At 44.9% G+C, this 18,187-nt stretch overlaps 1 protein-coding gene across 1 annotated transcript in view; it reads left to right on the top strand.

Annotated features, from left to right (window-relative positions):
* LOC130293367 (CMP-N-acetylneuraminate-beta-galactosamide-alpha-2,3-sialyltransferase 4-like) overlaps positions 1 to 18,187 on the top strand; it is a 96,006-nt gene that overhangs the window by 66,461 nt on the left and 11,358 nt on the right. Inside the window, exons 4-8 of the mRNA XM_056541970.1 lie at positions 374 to 468; positions 4,466 to 4,550; positions 5,091 to 5,174; positions 13,834 to 13,931; positions 16,647 to 16,710. Of these exons, the coding sequence (XP_056397945.1) occupies positions 444 to 468; positions 4,466 to 4,550; positions 5,091 to 5,174; positions 13,834 to 13,931; positions 16,647 to 16,710 (356 nt within the window). The 5' untranslated portion in view covers positions 374 to 443. The remainder of the gene's footprint in view (positions 1 to 373; positions 469 to 4,465; positions 4,551 to 5,090; positions 5,175 to 13,833; positions 13,932 to 16,646; positions 16,711 to 18,187) is intronic.

Genomic DNA, 18,187 nt, shown 5'->3' with positions numbered 1-18,187 from the left:
CTGTGAAGTGCACTGTGTAAAAACCCTCAAAGGTTGCAAAGTTGTATTTTATTCAATTCCCCCCCCCACAAAATATATATTTTTTGTTTTGCCGTGCATTTTGTGGTAAGATGGAAGGTGACATTACAAAGTACAATTGGTAGCGCTAAAACATTACTCATATGGGTCTGTGGATCAAAAAATGTTCTGACTCTTAAAAGGCGAGGAGGATAAATCTAGAACACAAACATGAAAATTGACTGTGTCCTGAAGGGGTTATTTACATCAGACTGAATTGGAACTTGATGTTACCTTGTATCTTAAATATCCGTCTTCTCTATGTAAATTTGTTCTTGCCTTTTTGTAGCTGAAGTTTTGTTTTTTTGTCCTTTAGTTATTGCAGTTGTTTGCACCATTTTACTTTATTGTCAACGAGAAAGTTCATCTGGTGAGAAACTTCAGCCATGACTGCGGGAAAACACAGCGTTGGTGAGTCTGAAAGAGGGGGCGCTACCCTGTCCACAAATCATAACACCGCTCAACATTAGATGTGCTAAGAAGCTTTCCTGTCCCTCCAAAGTCAGCTGTTGTCTTCCTTTATCAGCCAGTTATGTATAGCCAGTCTTGTAGCTCAGACATTGTATCACAGCTATGACAGCCATTGTTATCAGCTCTGGAGCCATCATTGTCCAAATTACCCCCTTCACACACACTATTCATATAAAACGGAACGCTATTGATTACAAATGCATGAACATAAAGAAAGATAAAAAAAGAGGAATAAAAGATTAAACTTATGCAGAAGTGCTATGTAAAAAATACACATTGCAAACCACCATTGTATGCAGGAGTACTACAACTCCCATTACAAATAGATTTCCGTTTTTCTAATAGTAACCTTGCATTAGGCAAGTCTTCAGATCCTATCACGTTTTATGTTGCAGCCTTGTGCTAAAATCTTCTCTGCAGATCCTCCTAAGCTCCGTCAGGTTGGATGGGGATTGTCAGTGGAAGCCATTTTCAGGTCTCTCCAGAGATGTTCCATTTGGGTTTAAGGCAGGGATCTGGTTGGGCCACTCAATGACTTTCACACAGTTTTCTCTAAGACGCTCCTGTGTTGTCTTGGCTGTGTGCTTAGGGTCATTGTTTTGTTGGAAGGGGAACCTTCTGCCTAGTCTGACGTCCAGAGCGCTCTGGATCAGGTTTTCATTAAGAATATCTCTGTAATTAATGGGGTACTGCACCCCTAGCCATCTTATCCCCTATCCAAGATGTCTGATTGCGGGGGTCCTGCCGCTGGGGACCTCCCGCGATCTCTCCTGCGGAACCGCAGTCATCTGGTGCACGGAGCGAACTTCCCCCTCCAATTGACTTGCATTGAGAGGGCATGGACGTGATGTCACAAGCCTCCAGCACTGTACCTGACACTCTAAATGAACATTGGGTGCAGCAGGGAGATCGCGGGGGTCCCCAGTGACGGGACCTCCGCGATCAGACATCTTATACTCTATCCTTTGGATAGGGGATAAGATGTCTAGAGGCGGAGTACCCCTTTAACTCCATTTAGCTTTGCCTCAAGTCTGACCAGTCTCTCTCTGTCCCAGTCACAGAAACACACCCCAACAGCATGATGCTGCCCCCACCATGCTTCAATGTAGAGAGGCCACTTTCTGGCCACTCTCCTTAAATGTCCCAGTGCAACTGTTCCTGCTACTATCCTAAGAAACTGCAGAACAAGTTGCAAAAAAAGGTTGATTTTGGGAGAGTAGTGGGTCCTTTTCAATCCCTGCCATACTTAAACATGAAGATTTCCCCATTGAGAGTTGTTCTGAAGAAGTAGGTCGGTAACTTCTAACTTTTTCACCATCTGTCCCACCACAAAGGCGAGTCTGTCAATGACAGATGTGTCCTCTGACTGGGTTCTGACACTCTTGCCGGTTCGTGACTGTTACCACCTCCTGTTTCCCCCACATTGCAATGGTTTTCCGCTTGCCAATGGAGACATTAGAGAAACTCTCTGGTTTGATGGTTTTTGTGCAGGAAAAATGGCACCCTTAAGTAGTGGTTCTGCTGGTCATTGCTAGCAGTGTTATGCCAATGGACAGAGTTTACTCTCCTCTCCAGTCCTTGGCTATATGGAGAGAAAAGTCACTGGATCACAACATTTGCCTGAAAAAGTCCCTTAGGGCAGATCTTGAGGTGTGGAGAACCTTCCTCAGGGACTATAATGGTCATATGTGCTGCAGGTTTGCTGAGTGTAGCAATGTTGAGTTTTCCGTATTCACCGATGTTTCTGGGTCATTTCTGGGTTTTGGAGAGGGGGGGGGGGGGGGGTTGGCAGGAGTGCTGCGCTTTTGCTTTGCCGAAGTACTGGCTGGACTTTGGTTTTTGTGTGAACCTTATGTTGCTGGAACTGTTCCCTACTGTGGTTTCTGTTGACATCTGGCGCCATGTATTTAGAGACAAGCACATTTGTTTTTGGTCCGATAACCTTGGGGTGGGTCACTGCATAAACAGCCTGACCTCGTCCTTCCAACCTGTTATTTGCCTGCTTTGCCATTTGGTGTTGCATTGTTTACTGTTTAATATTTATATTCATTCTCATCTGGACGTTCACTAGAGGGAAATCTGCGGTCTCTGGTTGTTGCAAGTGCTTCCGGAGGTGGTGGATATTAGCAGGAGTGTTGGTCCTCTACACAGGAGGAAGCAATTTGCCCTTCCTGAGCATTAATGACATTAATTGGAATGTTTTATTTTATCCTTATAATCCACAAGATAGGCAGAAGTCCAGTACAGTCTATGCTAAACAGATCTCTACTGGATCGCTGCGTCTGCAGCTGGAGGACGCCACCTGAGCTGTATGGGCAGCAGGCAGCCCGTACAGCTCAGGTGTGGGGGAAAAGTGGTGCTCCCAAAGGAAACGCAGGGATATAACAACTCTCAATGTGTATGTTTTCTACTGAGGAAGGGGTCGGAGGACTGTTGTTCCCAGTGCCCCGAAACGCGTTTAGAAGTCTGGCATTGTTCACACAGTTTGCTTTTAGTGTCCGTTTGCTAACCTATAGGTCTTGGCAACAGAAGAGTTAATTCAAGTCATAATCCACCCTGCCTGGCCGCAATTTTACCTTGAACCATCCTTCGCAGCCTACACCTCTCGCAGCACAAGCCTCCACGTGGGACGCCGGTCTTGGATCATCCACCGCTCCCAAACGCATCTCTGCCGCCAGACCCACCGCCGCTCCCGTGCAGACTGACACTCTTGCCGGAGTGTCAGACCAGTTCCATCTTCAGCGAGCCGGGAAGCTGGTGTGATCATCGCTCCATGCTCCCCTGCCGTGGGAGCCAGCAGTACGGAACAACACACTGCGCCCCCCTGCCATCGGGGCTGCTAGGGAGACGGACGAATCTAGTGTTTTCCCACCATCGGAGCGCGAGAGGAGTGTAAGGCTGCGATCCACGTCAAAGATCTATCAAGCCGCCAGAAGCAGTGGTAGGATACTCTAATTATATTTGGACATTGATTCTATGTCACAAGCATAAACTGAACTCTCATTAATTGCATTATACTCTATTTTTGCTCGTGAATCAACAGACCTTTCTGCATTTATATCGGAACACCAGTACACAGTATTACCAATTTTTTTTACTATATGTCAATATTTTTCATTTATTTATTTTTCTGATATCCCACTAGGGCCCAGTGGGACTATCACTAGGCAATGCCAGTCTAATGTGTTAATCTGTTATTCATTTTTATCTTTATGATTAAAATTATTTTTAGGATCAACACTGTTATACTTCAATTTATTTCCACCCTCATCATTATGCACCATATGGTGAGGCCCTAGAGGTATAAGCTATTTTTTGCAATTTAATGATATTTTGGTTGCCGGTGGGGTCCGGCTATAGCTTAAAATTACCTCGTACCTCGGTCCTTCTGTTGTGAGCTGCACCTATTTATTTTATGAACTGCGCCTTTTTGTGAAAAGGCGCAAAAAAGGCGCAAAGCCACTGAAAAGTCTCTAAAACGACACCAGCCCAGACTTAGCTTAGCTTTTTGGTGTATGTGAAGAGTGAAATTTCAGAAAATGTGACCTGCACAAAATGTATCAAATGCTCTGTGACCATTTAATAAATGTGGTGCTCCTACACATTACCAGCACCCAAAAAAAGGTGTAGGAAAATGCTTTACTTACAGCTACAATGATAAATGCTTCACTTACACCTACAATGATAAATGCTTCACTTACACCTACAATGATAAATGCTTCACTTACACCTACAATGATAAATGCTTCACTTACACCTACAATGATAAATGCTTCACTTACACCTACAATGATAAATGCTTCACTTACACCTACAATGATAAATGCCGGCCTATATATCTATCTTGTGTGATAATGTCTGCTGAGCCAATGTATCTAAGCCTATCATGTGTGATACAGCTTATGGTATTCCTTAGTTGATCTGCTCTTTGTTGCAGGATGGATGATTTTGGAGCTGTTAACCTCTGTGATTATATTTCTTGTCATTTCTACATATTTGAGCTCGGATGATTATACAGTAAGGTAAAAGTTGTTTATTATCTGATTGTTACAACTTTTTTTTAAAGCTGGTGGGGGAGGGGGATTATTTTAAAGATCACTAATGATGAAAATTTGTCACAGCCCCGCCCCTATATGACATCACTGATATTATATAATAGTAATATAATGACATTGTGAGCACAGCCCCGCCCCCTGTATGATATCACTGATATTATATAATAGTAAAATGATGACATTGTGACCACAGTCCCGCCCCCTGTATGACTTCACTGATATTATATAATAGTAATATAATGACATTGTGAGTAAAGCCCCGCTTCCCTGTATGACATCACTTATATAATAGTAATATGATGACATTGTGATCAAAGCCCGCCCCCTGTATGACATCACTGATATCATATAATACTAATATAATGACATTGTGGCACCCGTACGCTTTGCTGCTAGTATAAATGCTGCAGATTTTTCATTTGACCTAAAGTCACAGAATAAAAATGAAAGGTATAACAGAAGAATGTTGTATTCAGGTCCATGTATCTATTTGCATTGTGTTGCCAGTTCCTCCAGCCCTCCATATGAGCACATCCGAGTAGCATGCACGCCAGGATACGTCGCCTCCAAAGCAGCCAAAATAATCTCTAAGTGAGTATGTAAAGTGCCACCACCTGTCATACAGCTGCCTGCCTGATTTAACCCATTAAACAGGCATGTTTGCACATGTTTTGCTGGAGGATGATCGATCCCAGGGCTGGATTATACAGTACAAGGTGGGCCATTTATATGGATACCCCTTAATAAAATGGGAATGGTTGGTGATAGTAACTTCCTGTTTGTGGCACATTAGCATATGTGAGGGGCGAAACTTTTCAAGATGGGTGGTGACCATGGCGGCCATTTTGAAGTCGGCCATTTTGAATCCAACTTTTCTTTTTTCAATAGGAAGAGGGTCATGTGACACATCAAACTTATTGGGAATTTCCCAAGAAAAGCAATGATGTACTTGGTTTTAATGTAACTTTATTCTTTCATGAGTTATTTACAAGTTTCTGACCACTTATAAAATGTGTTCAATGTGCTGCCCATTGTGTTGGATTGTCAATGCAACCCTCTTCTCTATATACTGCTATATACTACTATATACACAGCAGGAGAAATGCTAGCACAGGCTTCCAGTATCCGTATACACTGCTATATACTACTATATACACCGCAGGAGAAATGCTAGCACAGGCTTCCAGTATCCGCATACACTGCTATATACTACTATATACACTGCAGGAGAAATGCTAGCACAGGCTTCCAGTATCCGTATACACTGCTATATACTACTATATACACCGCAGGAGAAATGCTAGCACAGGCTTACAGTATCCGTATACACTGCTATATACTACTATATACACCGCAGGAGAAATGCTAGCACAGGCTTCCAGTATCCGTATACACTGCTATATACTACTATATACACCGCAGGAGAAATGCTAGCACAGGCTTCCAGTATCCGCATACACTGCTATATACTACTATATACACCGCAGGAGAAATGCTAGCACAGGCTTCCAGTATCCGTATACACTGCTATATACTACTATATACACCGCAGGAGAAATGCTAGCACAGGCTTCCAGTATCCGTATACACTGCTATATACTACTATATACACCGCAGGAGAAATGCTAGCACAGGCTTCCAGTATCCGTATACACTGCTATATACTACTATATACACCGCAGGAGAAATGCTAGCACAGGCTTCCAGTATCCGTATACACTGCTATATACACTGCTATATACACCGCAGGAGAAATGCTAGCACAGGCTTCCAGTATCCGTATACACTGCTATATACTACTATATACACCGCAGGAGAAATGCTAGCACAGGCTTCCAGTATCCGTATACACTGCTATATACTACTATATACACCGCAGGAGAAATGCTAGCACAGGCTTCCAGTATCCGTATACACTGCTATATACTACTATATACACCGCAGGAGAAATGCTAGCACAGGCTTCCAGTATCCGTAGTTTCAGGTGCTGCAGAATGGGCATAACAAAAATTGGAACAGGACCCTCAGTTTACGCAGAAGATTTTGTTCAGCGATGAGGAAACTTTTATGTGAATGGTGAAGTTAACAAACAAAACCACCGCTATTGGTCTGACACTAACCCACACTGGATAGATCCCTCCAAGACTGTGGGAACACAAAAATTGATGGTATGGTGTGGTATATGGGGTACAAAGATAGTGGGGCCATTCTTCATCAATGGAAACCTCAAGGCCACTGGATATGTGAAATTGCTCCATGATGATGTGTTTCCCTCTTTATGCACTGAAGCTGCACGTTCCCTGAGTTTTCCAGCAAGATGGTGACCACCACATTATGGGTGTCAGGTCCGAGCATTCCTAGATGAACAGTTTCCTGGAAAGTGGATTGGTCGTCGTGGGCCAGTTGAATGGCCCCCAAGGTCTCTCGATCTGACCCCCTTAGACTTTTATCTTTGGGGTCATCTGAAGGCAATTGTCTATGCTGTGAAGATACGAGATGTGCAACACCTGAAACTACAGATACTGGAAGCCTGTGCTAGCATTTCTCCTGCGGTGTATATAGTAGTGTATAGCGGTGTATACGGATACTGGAAGCCTGTGCTAGCATTTCTCCTGCGGTGTATATAGTAGTATATAGCAGTGTATACAGATACTGGAAGCCTGTGCTAGCATTTCTCCTGCCGTGTATATAGTAGTATATAGCAGTGTATACGGATACTGGAAGCCTGTGCTAGCATTTCTCCTGCGGTGTATATAGTAGTATATAGCAGTGTATACGGATACTGGAAGCCTGTGCTAGCATTTCTCCTGCGGTGTATATAGTAGTATATAGCAGTGTATACGGATACTGGAAGCCTGTGCTAGCATTTCTCCTGCGGTGTATATAGTAGTATATAGCAGTGTATACGGATACTGGAAGCCTGTGCTAGCATTTCTCCTGCGGTGTTGCTATCAGTGTGTGAAGAGTGGGAGAGGAGGGTTACATTGACAATCCAACACAATGGGCAGCACATTGAATACATTATTAAAAAAGAAATAAATAAAATAAGAGTCTGGTCAATAAGGTAAAAAATAGGTCTGTTCTTAAGGGGTTAATATGAGGCAGAATTCCGCAAGCCATGTGAATAGACCCTAAGTCTTGGTGCAATGTAGCAATGTCCAAGTCAGGGGTAGACTTATAAAATAGGGTGGATGGGACAGTCAGTCCCGGGTGCTACTGACCTGGGGGATGCCAAGTTCCCTTAAGTCACCTGACCCAAGTGCCTAATGTGGGCGGTTTTGATGACGTTATATTCCGGAATTCATTTATTCAGGATACACAGGACACTTGTCCCGAATCTCCAGGTCAGCGAGCTTTAACTAAGGTGTAAGCCACCGCATGGAGACAGCTTCAGGCAGCGGCTTACACCAAGAGGGGAGGATGACCTCTGCCCTAGCGCAGGCCGTGATGTCACAAACCTTAACTGCCTGGAACAGAGCAGAGGAGGGAGGAGGCGGTCTGGCTGCTCTGCACAGAAGAGAAGGTAAGTATGTATGTGTTTTTTTGTTTTTATTATATTTACTCTATTTACTACTGGAGGGGATAACTGCCTTCTATAGGTGAGGAGGTTACTGCCTTCTATAGGTGAGGGGATTACTGCCTTCTAAGTAGGGCTGGGCGGTATACCAGTTCATACCGAAATTTTTGTGCTGCACGATATATTTTTTTATCTCATACCGCAATACCGGTTTGGCCCCTCCCCTTGGGGAATGAATGAATTATCAGCCCAGCACTACTATCAGCCCCCCCCCCCAATTAATTATCAGCCCAGCGCTATCAGCCCCCCCCCAATTAATTATCAGCCCAGCGCTACTATCAGCCCCCCCCCAATCAATTATCAGCCCAGCGCTACTATCAGCCCCCCCCCAATTAATTATCAGCCCAGCGCTACTATCAGCCCCCCCCCCAATCAATTATCAGCCCAGCGCTACTATCAGCCCCCCCCCAATTAATTATCAGCCCAGCGCTACTATCAGCCCCCCCCCCAATTAATTATCAACCCAGCGCTACTACTCACACATATCATCCGCAAGCGCTGCCCTCCTCGTCCTCCTGTTTGTTGAGGCCGCCGGCGCTGACACTCTATACCAGTGGTCTTCAACCTCCAGATGTTGGCTGTCCGGGCATGCTGGGAGTTGTAGTTTTGCAACATCTGGAGGTCCGCAGATTGCAATCCACTGCTCTATACTGTATCCCTATACTCGGGCTGCAAAAGGTAAACAAAATAAACTTTAACTCACCTTCCCCGTCGGTCCGGGTCAGCTTCCCAGGGAATGGAACGTTGGACAGCCGTCAGCCTATCCCCGCCCGCAGCGATGTTCCGCCTCGGCCGGTGATAGGCTGAGCGCACTGTCATGTAAGAAGCCGGCTGACAGCTCTCCGACGTTCAAGTCCCCAGCGTAAGGCTGACGTCGTAACATGCGTTAGTATAGAGTGTCAGCGCCGGCGGCCGCAACAAACAGGAGGACCAGGAGGGCAGCGCTTGCGGGTGACGTGAGTAATACCCCGATGGGGACAGCGCTGGGCTGATAATTTTTAGGGGGGAATACCGTTATATACCGTGAAACCGCCAAAGGTTACAAAAATACCGCAATACACATGTTTGGCCATACCGCCCAGCCCTACTCCTAAGTGTGTGTGTGTGTGGGGGGGAATTCTTGCCTTCTAAGCGCGGATGACTTCCCCCTGGATAATGAGTGCGGTTTGGATGACATTATAGTCTGATAATTATTAAATGGGTATTCCAGTTAAAAACCTTTTTTTTTTTTTATCATATCAACTGGCTCCAGAAAGTTAAACAGATTTGTAAATTATAAAAATAGAATATTAGTCCTCAGCTCAATATCAAAAAGATTAATACACCACTAAGGAAGGGGCACTACTAATCTGCTTTGAACCCCGAAACGCGTTTGGTGACTGTGATTGAGCCTTTTATATTGGTCTAGTTCACACTACAGCTGCGGTTATACAAGCACTGATTGGACAGTTCCTCTCTGGAGAGATCTCACCTACTATTCATTTATTATATGAATCCATCTGCTGAACCGGTGCAGAGCCCTCCATCATTGGATTAATATTTCTATCTGCATGCATCATTGTTATCCAACGTCATCTAGTACCAACTAACCTCCCGCACAAGGTCAGCTGACCTGCCATCAGCTGACCTGCTACGTCAGACGCAAAGAGTTAACTCGCCGGTGAGAGCGGCTGGATATTCTGCGACCAACACTCCGCCCCGGCTAGATTACACCTGACGCCAAGGGACAGCTCGCCGGTGAGAACGGCTGTATATCCTGCGACCATCACGCCGCCCCGGCTAGAGCGGATCTGTCCATCGTCCATCTGTCCACCAGCAGTGCGGTGAGTGGCACAATCGTGCCAGTGATTATATCTTTATTTGTCGGCCATTTGGCTGTGGAGTGGAGAAACCGGTAACAGCGATCCAATTCTAATACCCACTATACAAATTGATTCATATGTTATAATCATATACAGCATACGATTTTTTTGCAGGACATTGTTTCAGGCCAATTGTAGGATCCACCCTACAGGACACAACTCCATCATCCATAGGACTGTCACTTTTATTATTTACAGGACTTTTTGCATTTTTTATTATTATTTTTTCTACCAAACCATTTCCTTTCCAGGAGGAACGTTTTTATTTTTATTTTATTTTTGTGCACACCGAATTTATTACCATTCTGATCAGAGTAACACTGTATGTCACATCATCACCCAGTGTATCATTATACGGCTGTCAGCCATAATAGATACATTTGTTATTAAGAATATCATTCGCTCTGTAGTGTAATAACTTGTTGCATTTTTTATATTTATTACTTTTTAACCAATTGTGCGCCACCGTAGGGCCCTGCGGGAATGCACTATTTAATATCTATTAAATACCATTTATATACCAATTTTGTTTTTTCTCTATTATTGATACCAGACATCCCCCATTAATCTTTCTGATATTGAGCTGAGGACTAATCTATTTTTATCATTTTTCTATATCTCTCTGTGGGGGAGAGCTTTTAGTTAACCTCGCTCATTTTTTGTGGTTGAGCTACACATATCTGTATTCCCAGATTTGTAAATTACTTCTATTAAAAAAATCTTAATCCTTCCAGTACTTATCAGCTGCTGGAGTTGAGTTGTTCTTTTCTTTCTGACAACAGTGCTCTCTGCTGACAGATGGAGTCAGCTAGTCAAACTGGTTGGGTCATTTTTGAACTGTATATCTGTTTTTGTTGTTGTACTTAAAACTGTAGCAGCACGCGGTTCTGATAAGGTCAGAAAGTAACCCCACCGGAGTCACCAGCTGACTCTGTCTGGCTTATTGAAATGAATGGGGTCTGGCGGGGATACAACAGCAGCCGGTTTTCAAATTCTCTCTCCGGATATGGCGGCCATATACCCCAAACGTAACGTGAATGCAGCCTTACTTAGGACAGCCCAGTGGGGTCACTATCCCTCCTCCTGTGTTCACAGATTGTGTTACCCCTGTGGTTCTTCGAAATTGCTGTAAATCCGTGATATTTTGCTGAATTTCGACTGGTTGGCAACCTGTGAACAGGAGGACGAAAAGTGGCCCCACTGGCACAAGCTTTTATGAGGGAAGGGTTTAATGGGGAGAGGTTCTTTTTTTTTTATTTTTTTTTACACTTTGTACTTTTTGTTATAGCTCCCATAGGATATGTGCAGACTGCAGAGCATTGCACCCCAGGGTCTGTGGAAGAAACATACCTTAGACACATCTGCACATACCCCCCATGTTTATAGCAGTGTGTGTGTACATTCCTATACAGGTGGGGGTATGTACAGCACCCTTGTCTGTAGTCAGGGGCGGACACAGACAGCAGAGGGCCCCTGTGCAAGGAATGTGCCTGCCCCCCCCCCCATATGTCTATTGTTCAGTAACCCCCCCCCCCTACTGCTATTAACCCCCCCGCTCTCATTACCCCCCCTGCTCCTTGCATTCACCTCATCCTGCCCCTCCTTCCATTCACCCTCCACTTCTATTACCCCCCCTCATGCTTCCATTCCCCCCCCCCGCTCTTTCTTCCATTCACCCCTCCTGCCCCTGCTTCCATTCACCCCCCCCACTTCCATTACCCCCTGCTCCTTCCATTCACCCCCATGCTTCCATTACCCCCCTGCACCTATTAACCCCTCCTGCTCCTTCCATTCACCCCATCCTGCCCCTCCTTCCATTCACCCCCATGCTTCCACTACCCCCTGCACCTATTAACCCCTCCTGCTCCTTCCATTCACCCCATCCTGCCCCTCGTTCCTTCCCCCCCCTGCGCTTCCATTCCACCACTGCTTCTTTCATTCACCCCATCCTGCCCCTCATTCCATTACCCTCCCTGCTTCCATTAACCCCCTCCCCATGCTTCCATTACACATACACCCCCACTTCCCTTAACCCCCCTGCTTCCATTAACCCCCCCCCCCCGCTCATTCCATTCACCCCATCCTGCCCCTCTTTCCATTCTCTCCCCCTGCGCTTTCATTACAACCCCCCCATTTCCATTAAACCCCCCCCCCTGCTTTCATTACAACCCCCTCCCCCTGCTTCCATTAACCCCCTGCTCCTATAATTTAGATAGATATGGGATAGATAAATAGATAGATATGAGATAGATAGGACATAGATCAGTGTTTTCCAACCAGGGTGTCTCCAGCTGTTGCAAAACTACAACTCCCAGCATGCCTGGATAGCCAAAGGCTGTCCTGGCATGCTGGGAGTTGTAGTCGTGCAACATGTAGGCACTTTTGTTGAGAAACACTGCAAACTTGCAAAGCCCTAACCCGCTCATCTTTATAAAGTTACCTACTGTTCACACAGCCCACGGCCCTCAACTCACCGGGGATGCAGTGTAATCCGAGACAGGGGCCACATGATGCCGGGGATGAAGAGGAGCTGAGGCAGTTGTTCCTCATGAAGTTATGGGGGATGAAGCCCAGCCTGATGCAGGGACAGGTCAGAGGGCTTGGAGCTGACATCCTGCCTGTGCGGGGGACGTCTACTCCCACCAGCCCCTCTGCTCGACAGATACACTAACGGGGGCCTCCCTCTCAAGGCCCGGGCCCAGCGTACAGATACCTCTATGCTATGCCATTGGCGGTGGGCCCCCTTACTTGCTGGGCCCTTGTGCAGTTGAACCTGCTGCACATATGGTTTGTCCGCCCCTGTCTGTAGTACATGCTATGCACATACCCCCACCTGTATAGGAATGTACACACATTGCTATACAGCTGGTTGACTGTAAGCAGAGGGTGGGGCTGAGTCACTGAGGCTGTTGTGGGATTTTGCGGGATTTTGCGGGACCAGCAGGCATAGCGCCTGACCACCTGCGCCCGCATGTTTTGGGTTGGGTCCCGGGGGTCCCAATCCCGGCCTCTAGTGTACATGTATGCCCTGCGCTTGGTTACTCTGCATGAATTATCAGCTAGGATCCACAGCTAATGCCAGATATCCCTGATCATGCTGATGTTTTAATATATGTCAATAAGACCCTCCCCTCATTTTCCTACAACATTTTTTTTTAAGTAGTAAAATAAAACCTACAAAATGAAGACAATGTGGAATTTTTACCGAAAAGTGCAATGCATAGAAACAAAAGCTCCCAAAAGTTGCAGAATTAGTTTTTGTTTTAGATTTCGCCCCTCAAATAGTTTGTTTGGGTTTTGTTTTTTGGGTGAAATAAATGATGTCCTTACACAGTACAATTGGTCCCACATAAAACAAGCCTCATAAGGGTCTGTAGGTGGCAAACTGAAAGAGTTATGGGTATTAGCAAGTGAAAAGGAAAAACTGAAATTGCAAAAAAATAAAAATGAAGGGGTTACACCACTCATGCCACGTGACACATCAGGATCTACTACCCTCCTCATTGACTCACATAACAAATCCACTAGATCCCCCCACAACAGCTGGAGAGCCAGGTTGGGGAACACTGCTTTGGGTTATGTATACTGGGTATTTGTGCTTTATGTAACACCGCTATGTGTTCACTTCTTGTCATATAGACAAGAATATTGGCAGAATGATGTGGTCACTGGGCGGTATGCCTATTACGCACAGTATGCCAGAATAATATGTAGCTACTGTACATTGTTGGACTATTTGGCGGTCACATTACTCTTTTGGTTGTCGGGCCCCACACTGCAGATCTTTATCTTCCTTTTTCTCTGATTTTAGTTACTCCCACAACCACACCACCTTCCTGCAGCTCAGCGATTATTTCTGGACAGTGAACAAGTCCTTGTACAGTTTGCCATACGGCACCAAAGGAAGCGGTAAGTTACCGGGGTGGTTTATAAACTGACTGGGGACGCCTCTTTAAGTGACAGCACAGGGATGCAACAAATACTCATGAGTGCCCTACACTTCCCCATTCCCAACTGTGGTGTCAGACGGGGTAATGTGTGTATTAACCTCTTTGTGACGCCAGGGCGTGGTTGACCTATACACCACCCGAGGTAGACCAGCTTCACCTGTGCCAGGCACGTGGCAAATAATCACTCTGACCCAAGGTTATGGTTAACTGGTATGCTTTATTGAGGTAGACAAGGTGTTAAAGTCCATACAGCTCAGATAGGCACTAAGGAGATGCAGGGTGAACTTAGGGAAGCTTATCGGCTTGCTGGGACTTGTAGTTGCAATTGCATAGACTGATGCAACCACGCTTGAATTTAGTAATTGACAGACTTGACTGACTACTTGGACTGGACTAGACTTCAGAAGAATCCCCACTATGTTTAGGTCCTACCGTTGGCTTTGACTTTCCCCCCACGGTGCAGGGGTTAACTTGAAGTAGATGCATGGTTGCTGGACCAGGCCTTATGCCTCCTTCCGGAACACTCCACAGACTCCTCTTCACTGTACCTCAGCTACAAAAGAGTGAGCTGGGTACTGTAGTCCTCCCATTCACTGTATTACTCTGGTTGCCGTCTTTGAACCCTCTCCAGCTCCACTATATCTTTCTTGTACACTGGTGCCCAGTACTGTACACAGTATTCTATGTGTGGTCTGACCAGTACTGTACACATTATTCTATGTGTGGTCTGACCAGTACTGTACACAGTATTCTATGTGTGGTCTGACCAGTACTGTACACAGTATTCTATGTGTGGTCTGACCAGTACTGTACACAGTATTCTTTGTGTGGTCTGACCAGTACTGTACACAGTATTCTATGTGTGGTCTGACCAGTACTGTACACAGTATTCCATGTGTGCTCTGACCAGTACTGTACACAGTATTCTATGTGTGGTCTGACCAGTACTGTACACAGTATTCTTTGTGTGCTCTGACTAGTGATTTGTACAGCGGTAGAATTATTTCCTTGTCATGGACATCTATGCCCATATTGATGCACCCCATGATTTTATTTGCCTTGGCAGCAGCTGCCCGACACTGGTCACTACAGCTAAATTTACTGTTAACCAAGACTCCCAAGTCCTTTTCCATGTCAGTCAACCCAAGTGTTCTCCTATTTAATACATAACCCCAGCCTGGATTTTTCCTCCCCATGTGCATTACCTTACATTTATCATTGTTGATCCTCACCTGCCACTTCTCAACCCAAACCTCCAACCTATCCAGATCCATTTGCAACAGTGCACTGTCCTCTATAGTGTTATCTACTATATACAGTGCACTGTCCTCTATAGTGTTTAACTCTTTACAGAGTTTAGTATCATCTGCAAATATTGCTACTTTACTTTTCAACCCCTCTACAAGGTCATTAATGAATATATTAAATAGAAAATGACCCAAGACTGACCCCTGTGGTCCCCACTAGTAACAGTCACCCAATCAGAATAAGTACCATTAATAACCACCCTCTGTTTCCTATCACTGAGCCAGTTACTTACCCACTTGCACACTGTTACTGTTTTTTTCCCACCATGTAATGTAGTATTTGAGTAACCCTCTTCTGTGGTCTCTGTATAGCAGTATTATGCAGGGCCTGTATGGTCCTGTCACCATATACAGATGGTATTCGGTTATTACTATTGGACATTAGGCAGTGAAGTTTCTTTAAAGGACAACTACAGCGCAATATACACTTATCCCCTATCTACAAGATAGGGGATAAGTGTTTGATCGCGGGGGGTCCGACCGCTGGGACCCCCCACGATCTCCTGTATGGGGCCGCGGCTGTGCCGTGGCTCTCCCGTGCAGAGGGCGTGCCTGCCGCAGCATGACGTTGAGAGCGGCACACCTCCTCCATGCATCTCTATGAACTGTATGGGGATGGGGAGGAGACGGGGCGTCACCGTCGACCTCTAGGTCATTGGTCAACGCTACGCACCTTAGCGCTCACTATGAGCGCTAATGGCGGCGCCCCGTTAGGGAGATCTCGGGGGGTCCCAGCGGTCGGACCCCCTGCGATCAAACACTTATACCCTATCTTGTAGATAGGGGATAAGTGTATATTGCGCTGCAGTTGTCCTTTAAGGCTGAGTTCACATCATGTTTTTAACATCCGACTAGTTAATACAATGTGTTACCCCAAAATCACCCACAATCGTATTTCTAGTGGTATTTATTGGCTAGTTTTCGTCTATTTACTTCAGTTTCCATCAGATTTTTGGTTGGGTGAAATATCGTGGTTAACCACATTTTTTGTGACTTAATTTAAAATCATGAAGTTGCATCTGATTCTCATAATATTAATGTCTATATAAATCAGATGAAATCATATAACTAAATGATTTCATCAATTTACAACATTTTTCACGTACACATGCGCAGTAGATTCAGAATAGTCTAGTTAGATCCAGAGGGATATGATTTTTAGAGTCATCCGATTTTACTTTTTGTATTTGATTTGATCAGATTTTACAGATGTGATCACGTTTTATCCGATTTTACAATTTAATTGTGATGTGAACCAAGCGTAACTACAAATCCCACATACAACATATACAGTACGTAATCATTGTATGCGATGTACCGCATCTTCCTAATCTCTGATATATATTGATTCGGTTATCTCTTTCTAGAGTTGGAGATAATGCAGGCCCTGGCACTCACCCAACATTACCACCTACCGCAGGAGATCGAGAGGTAAAGGCCTAGCGTGCTGCAGGACAATGTGTTCTGTACAATCTCTGTGCAGCAGACTATGTTGGTGCTATATGAATTAATATACCCAGACCGGAAATGCTGTCGATTTTTTGTGTAGATTTGTACATGGAAAATCTGCAATAAATTGGAGTCCATTCACACAAAAAAATATTCTGCTAGAAATTTGTCTTTATTGAATTTCTATAGTGGAGCCGTAAAGTTCTGCGTGGAGCAGAAATGATTGGATTTGGCGTTTACAACCACAGCAATTTGTGCGTTAGTGTTGTCCCAAAGACTAGCACAGCCGGCATTCTGAACAAAAATGTTCAAAATGCTGGCGTTCCGGGCCACGCAATCGGACATCTTATCCCCTATCCAAAGGATAAGATATCTAGAGGCAGAGTGGTGAAATCTCCCAGCTTTTCCATAGACTTCGATTAAACACATTATTAGTTTAAAAGGCGCTTTTTATTTATTTTTTTTTACTATTTTTTTTAATTTTATGGCCATTTTTATGCTTTGATTTTTCATTGTATGAACTCATCCTAACTCAGCAGCCACATGTAACCCGATGCTGATATCGTGAATTTTGTCCAGTCTTTGTTGCCCCCTAGTGGCCAGTTTGAGAAATGGCTCCAAGAGGTGCTGGCGCATGAAATACAAATAAAATTCAATTTATTATTGGTCATTCTTCTGCAACACAATGCAGCTCTCCAAAGTAGATTTATTAACAATGTCATAAAACGCTTTTATTAAAATAATATTTCACATGACTAGCTAGATTGTGCTTTCCATAAGGCTATGTTCACACAGCAAAATTAATTTTAATGGGATTCCACTGTCCCATTCCCACAGCGGAATTAATTTCAATGCATGATGAAAAAGTTGTCAGTGCATGAGGATGTGGTGACACGGGGGTGCAAGGTAAACTTGTCAATTTGTGACGCTAGGGCACCGTTAGCCTGAGGTGGAGACAGCTTCTCCTGGGCCAGACACGAGGGGGGTCGTTGTAAGAAACACATTAACATCGGGTTACAGATGACTATCTTTTACTGAGCAGGTGCAGATGGTATTACATACAGTACGGAGCAGATTAGAAGGGGTGCAGTGTAACCCTTGGGAGCCCTATTGCCTTGTTGGGACTTATGGTGCTTTTATTACCGCCTGGAGTTCTATAGGCTTGAGATTTGAAGATATCCCACGCTGACAAGGGTTCTGACAAGGTCCAATTACTAAGACCATCAGGGTTTGACTCACCACTGTACGGGGAACGTTTGCAGAATGGCAGGGCTGACTTGATTTAGAGTTTTTTCTCATGCTTCCCTCTGAATTCACCACACACGTCTTCCACCTCCTTTCCACACTGTAGCTCAGACTAGACCTAAACCAGAACTGGGGCAACCCCCCTCCCCCTACACTATATACTGGACAATTTAGGGGTTTCCATTGGCAGACAGGGTCACCTGGTTACTACTGC

The sequence above is a fragment of the Hyla sarda genome, chromosome 10 (genome assembly GCF_029499605.1).
Source record: "Hyla sarda isolate aHylSar1 chromosome 10, aHylSar1.hap1, whole genome shotgun sequence".
Lineage (NCBI taxonomy): Eukaryota > Metazoa > Chordata > Amphibia > Anura > Hylidae > Hyla > Hyla sarda.
Note: the sequence above shows the minus strand (reverse complement) of the source record. Positions and strands in the feature narration are given on the sequence as shown.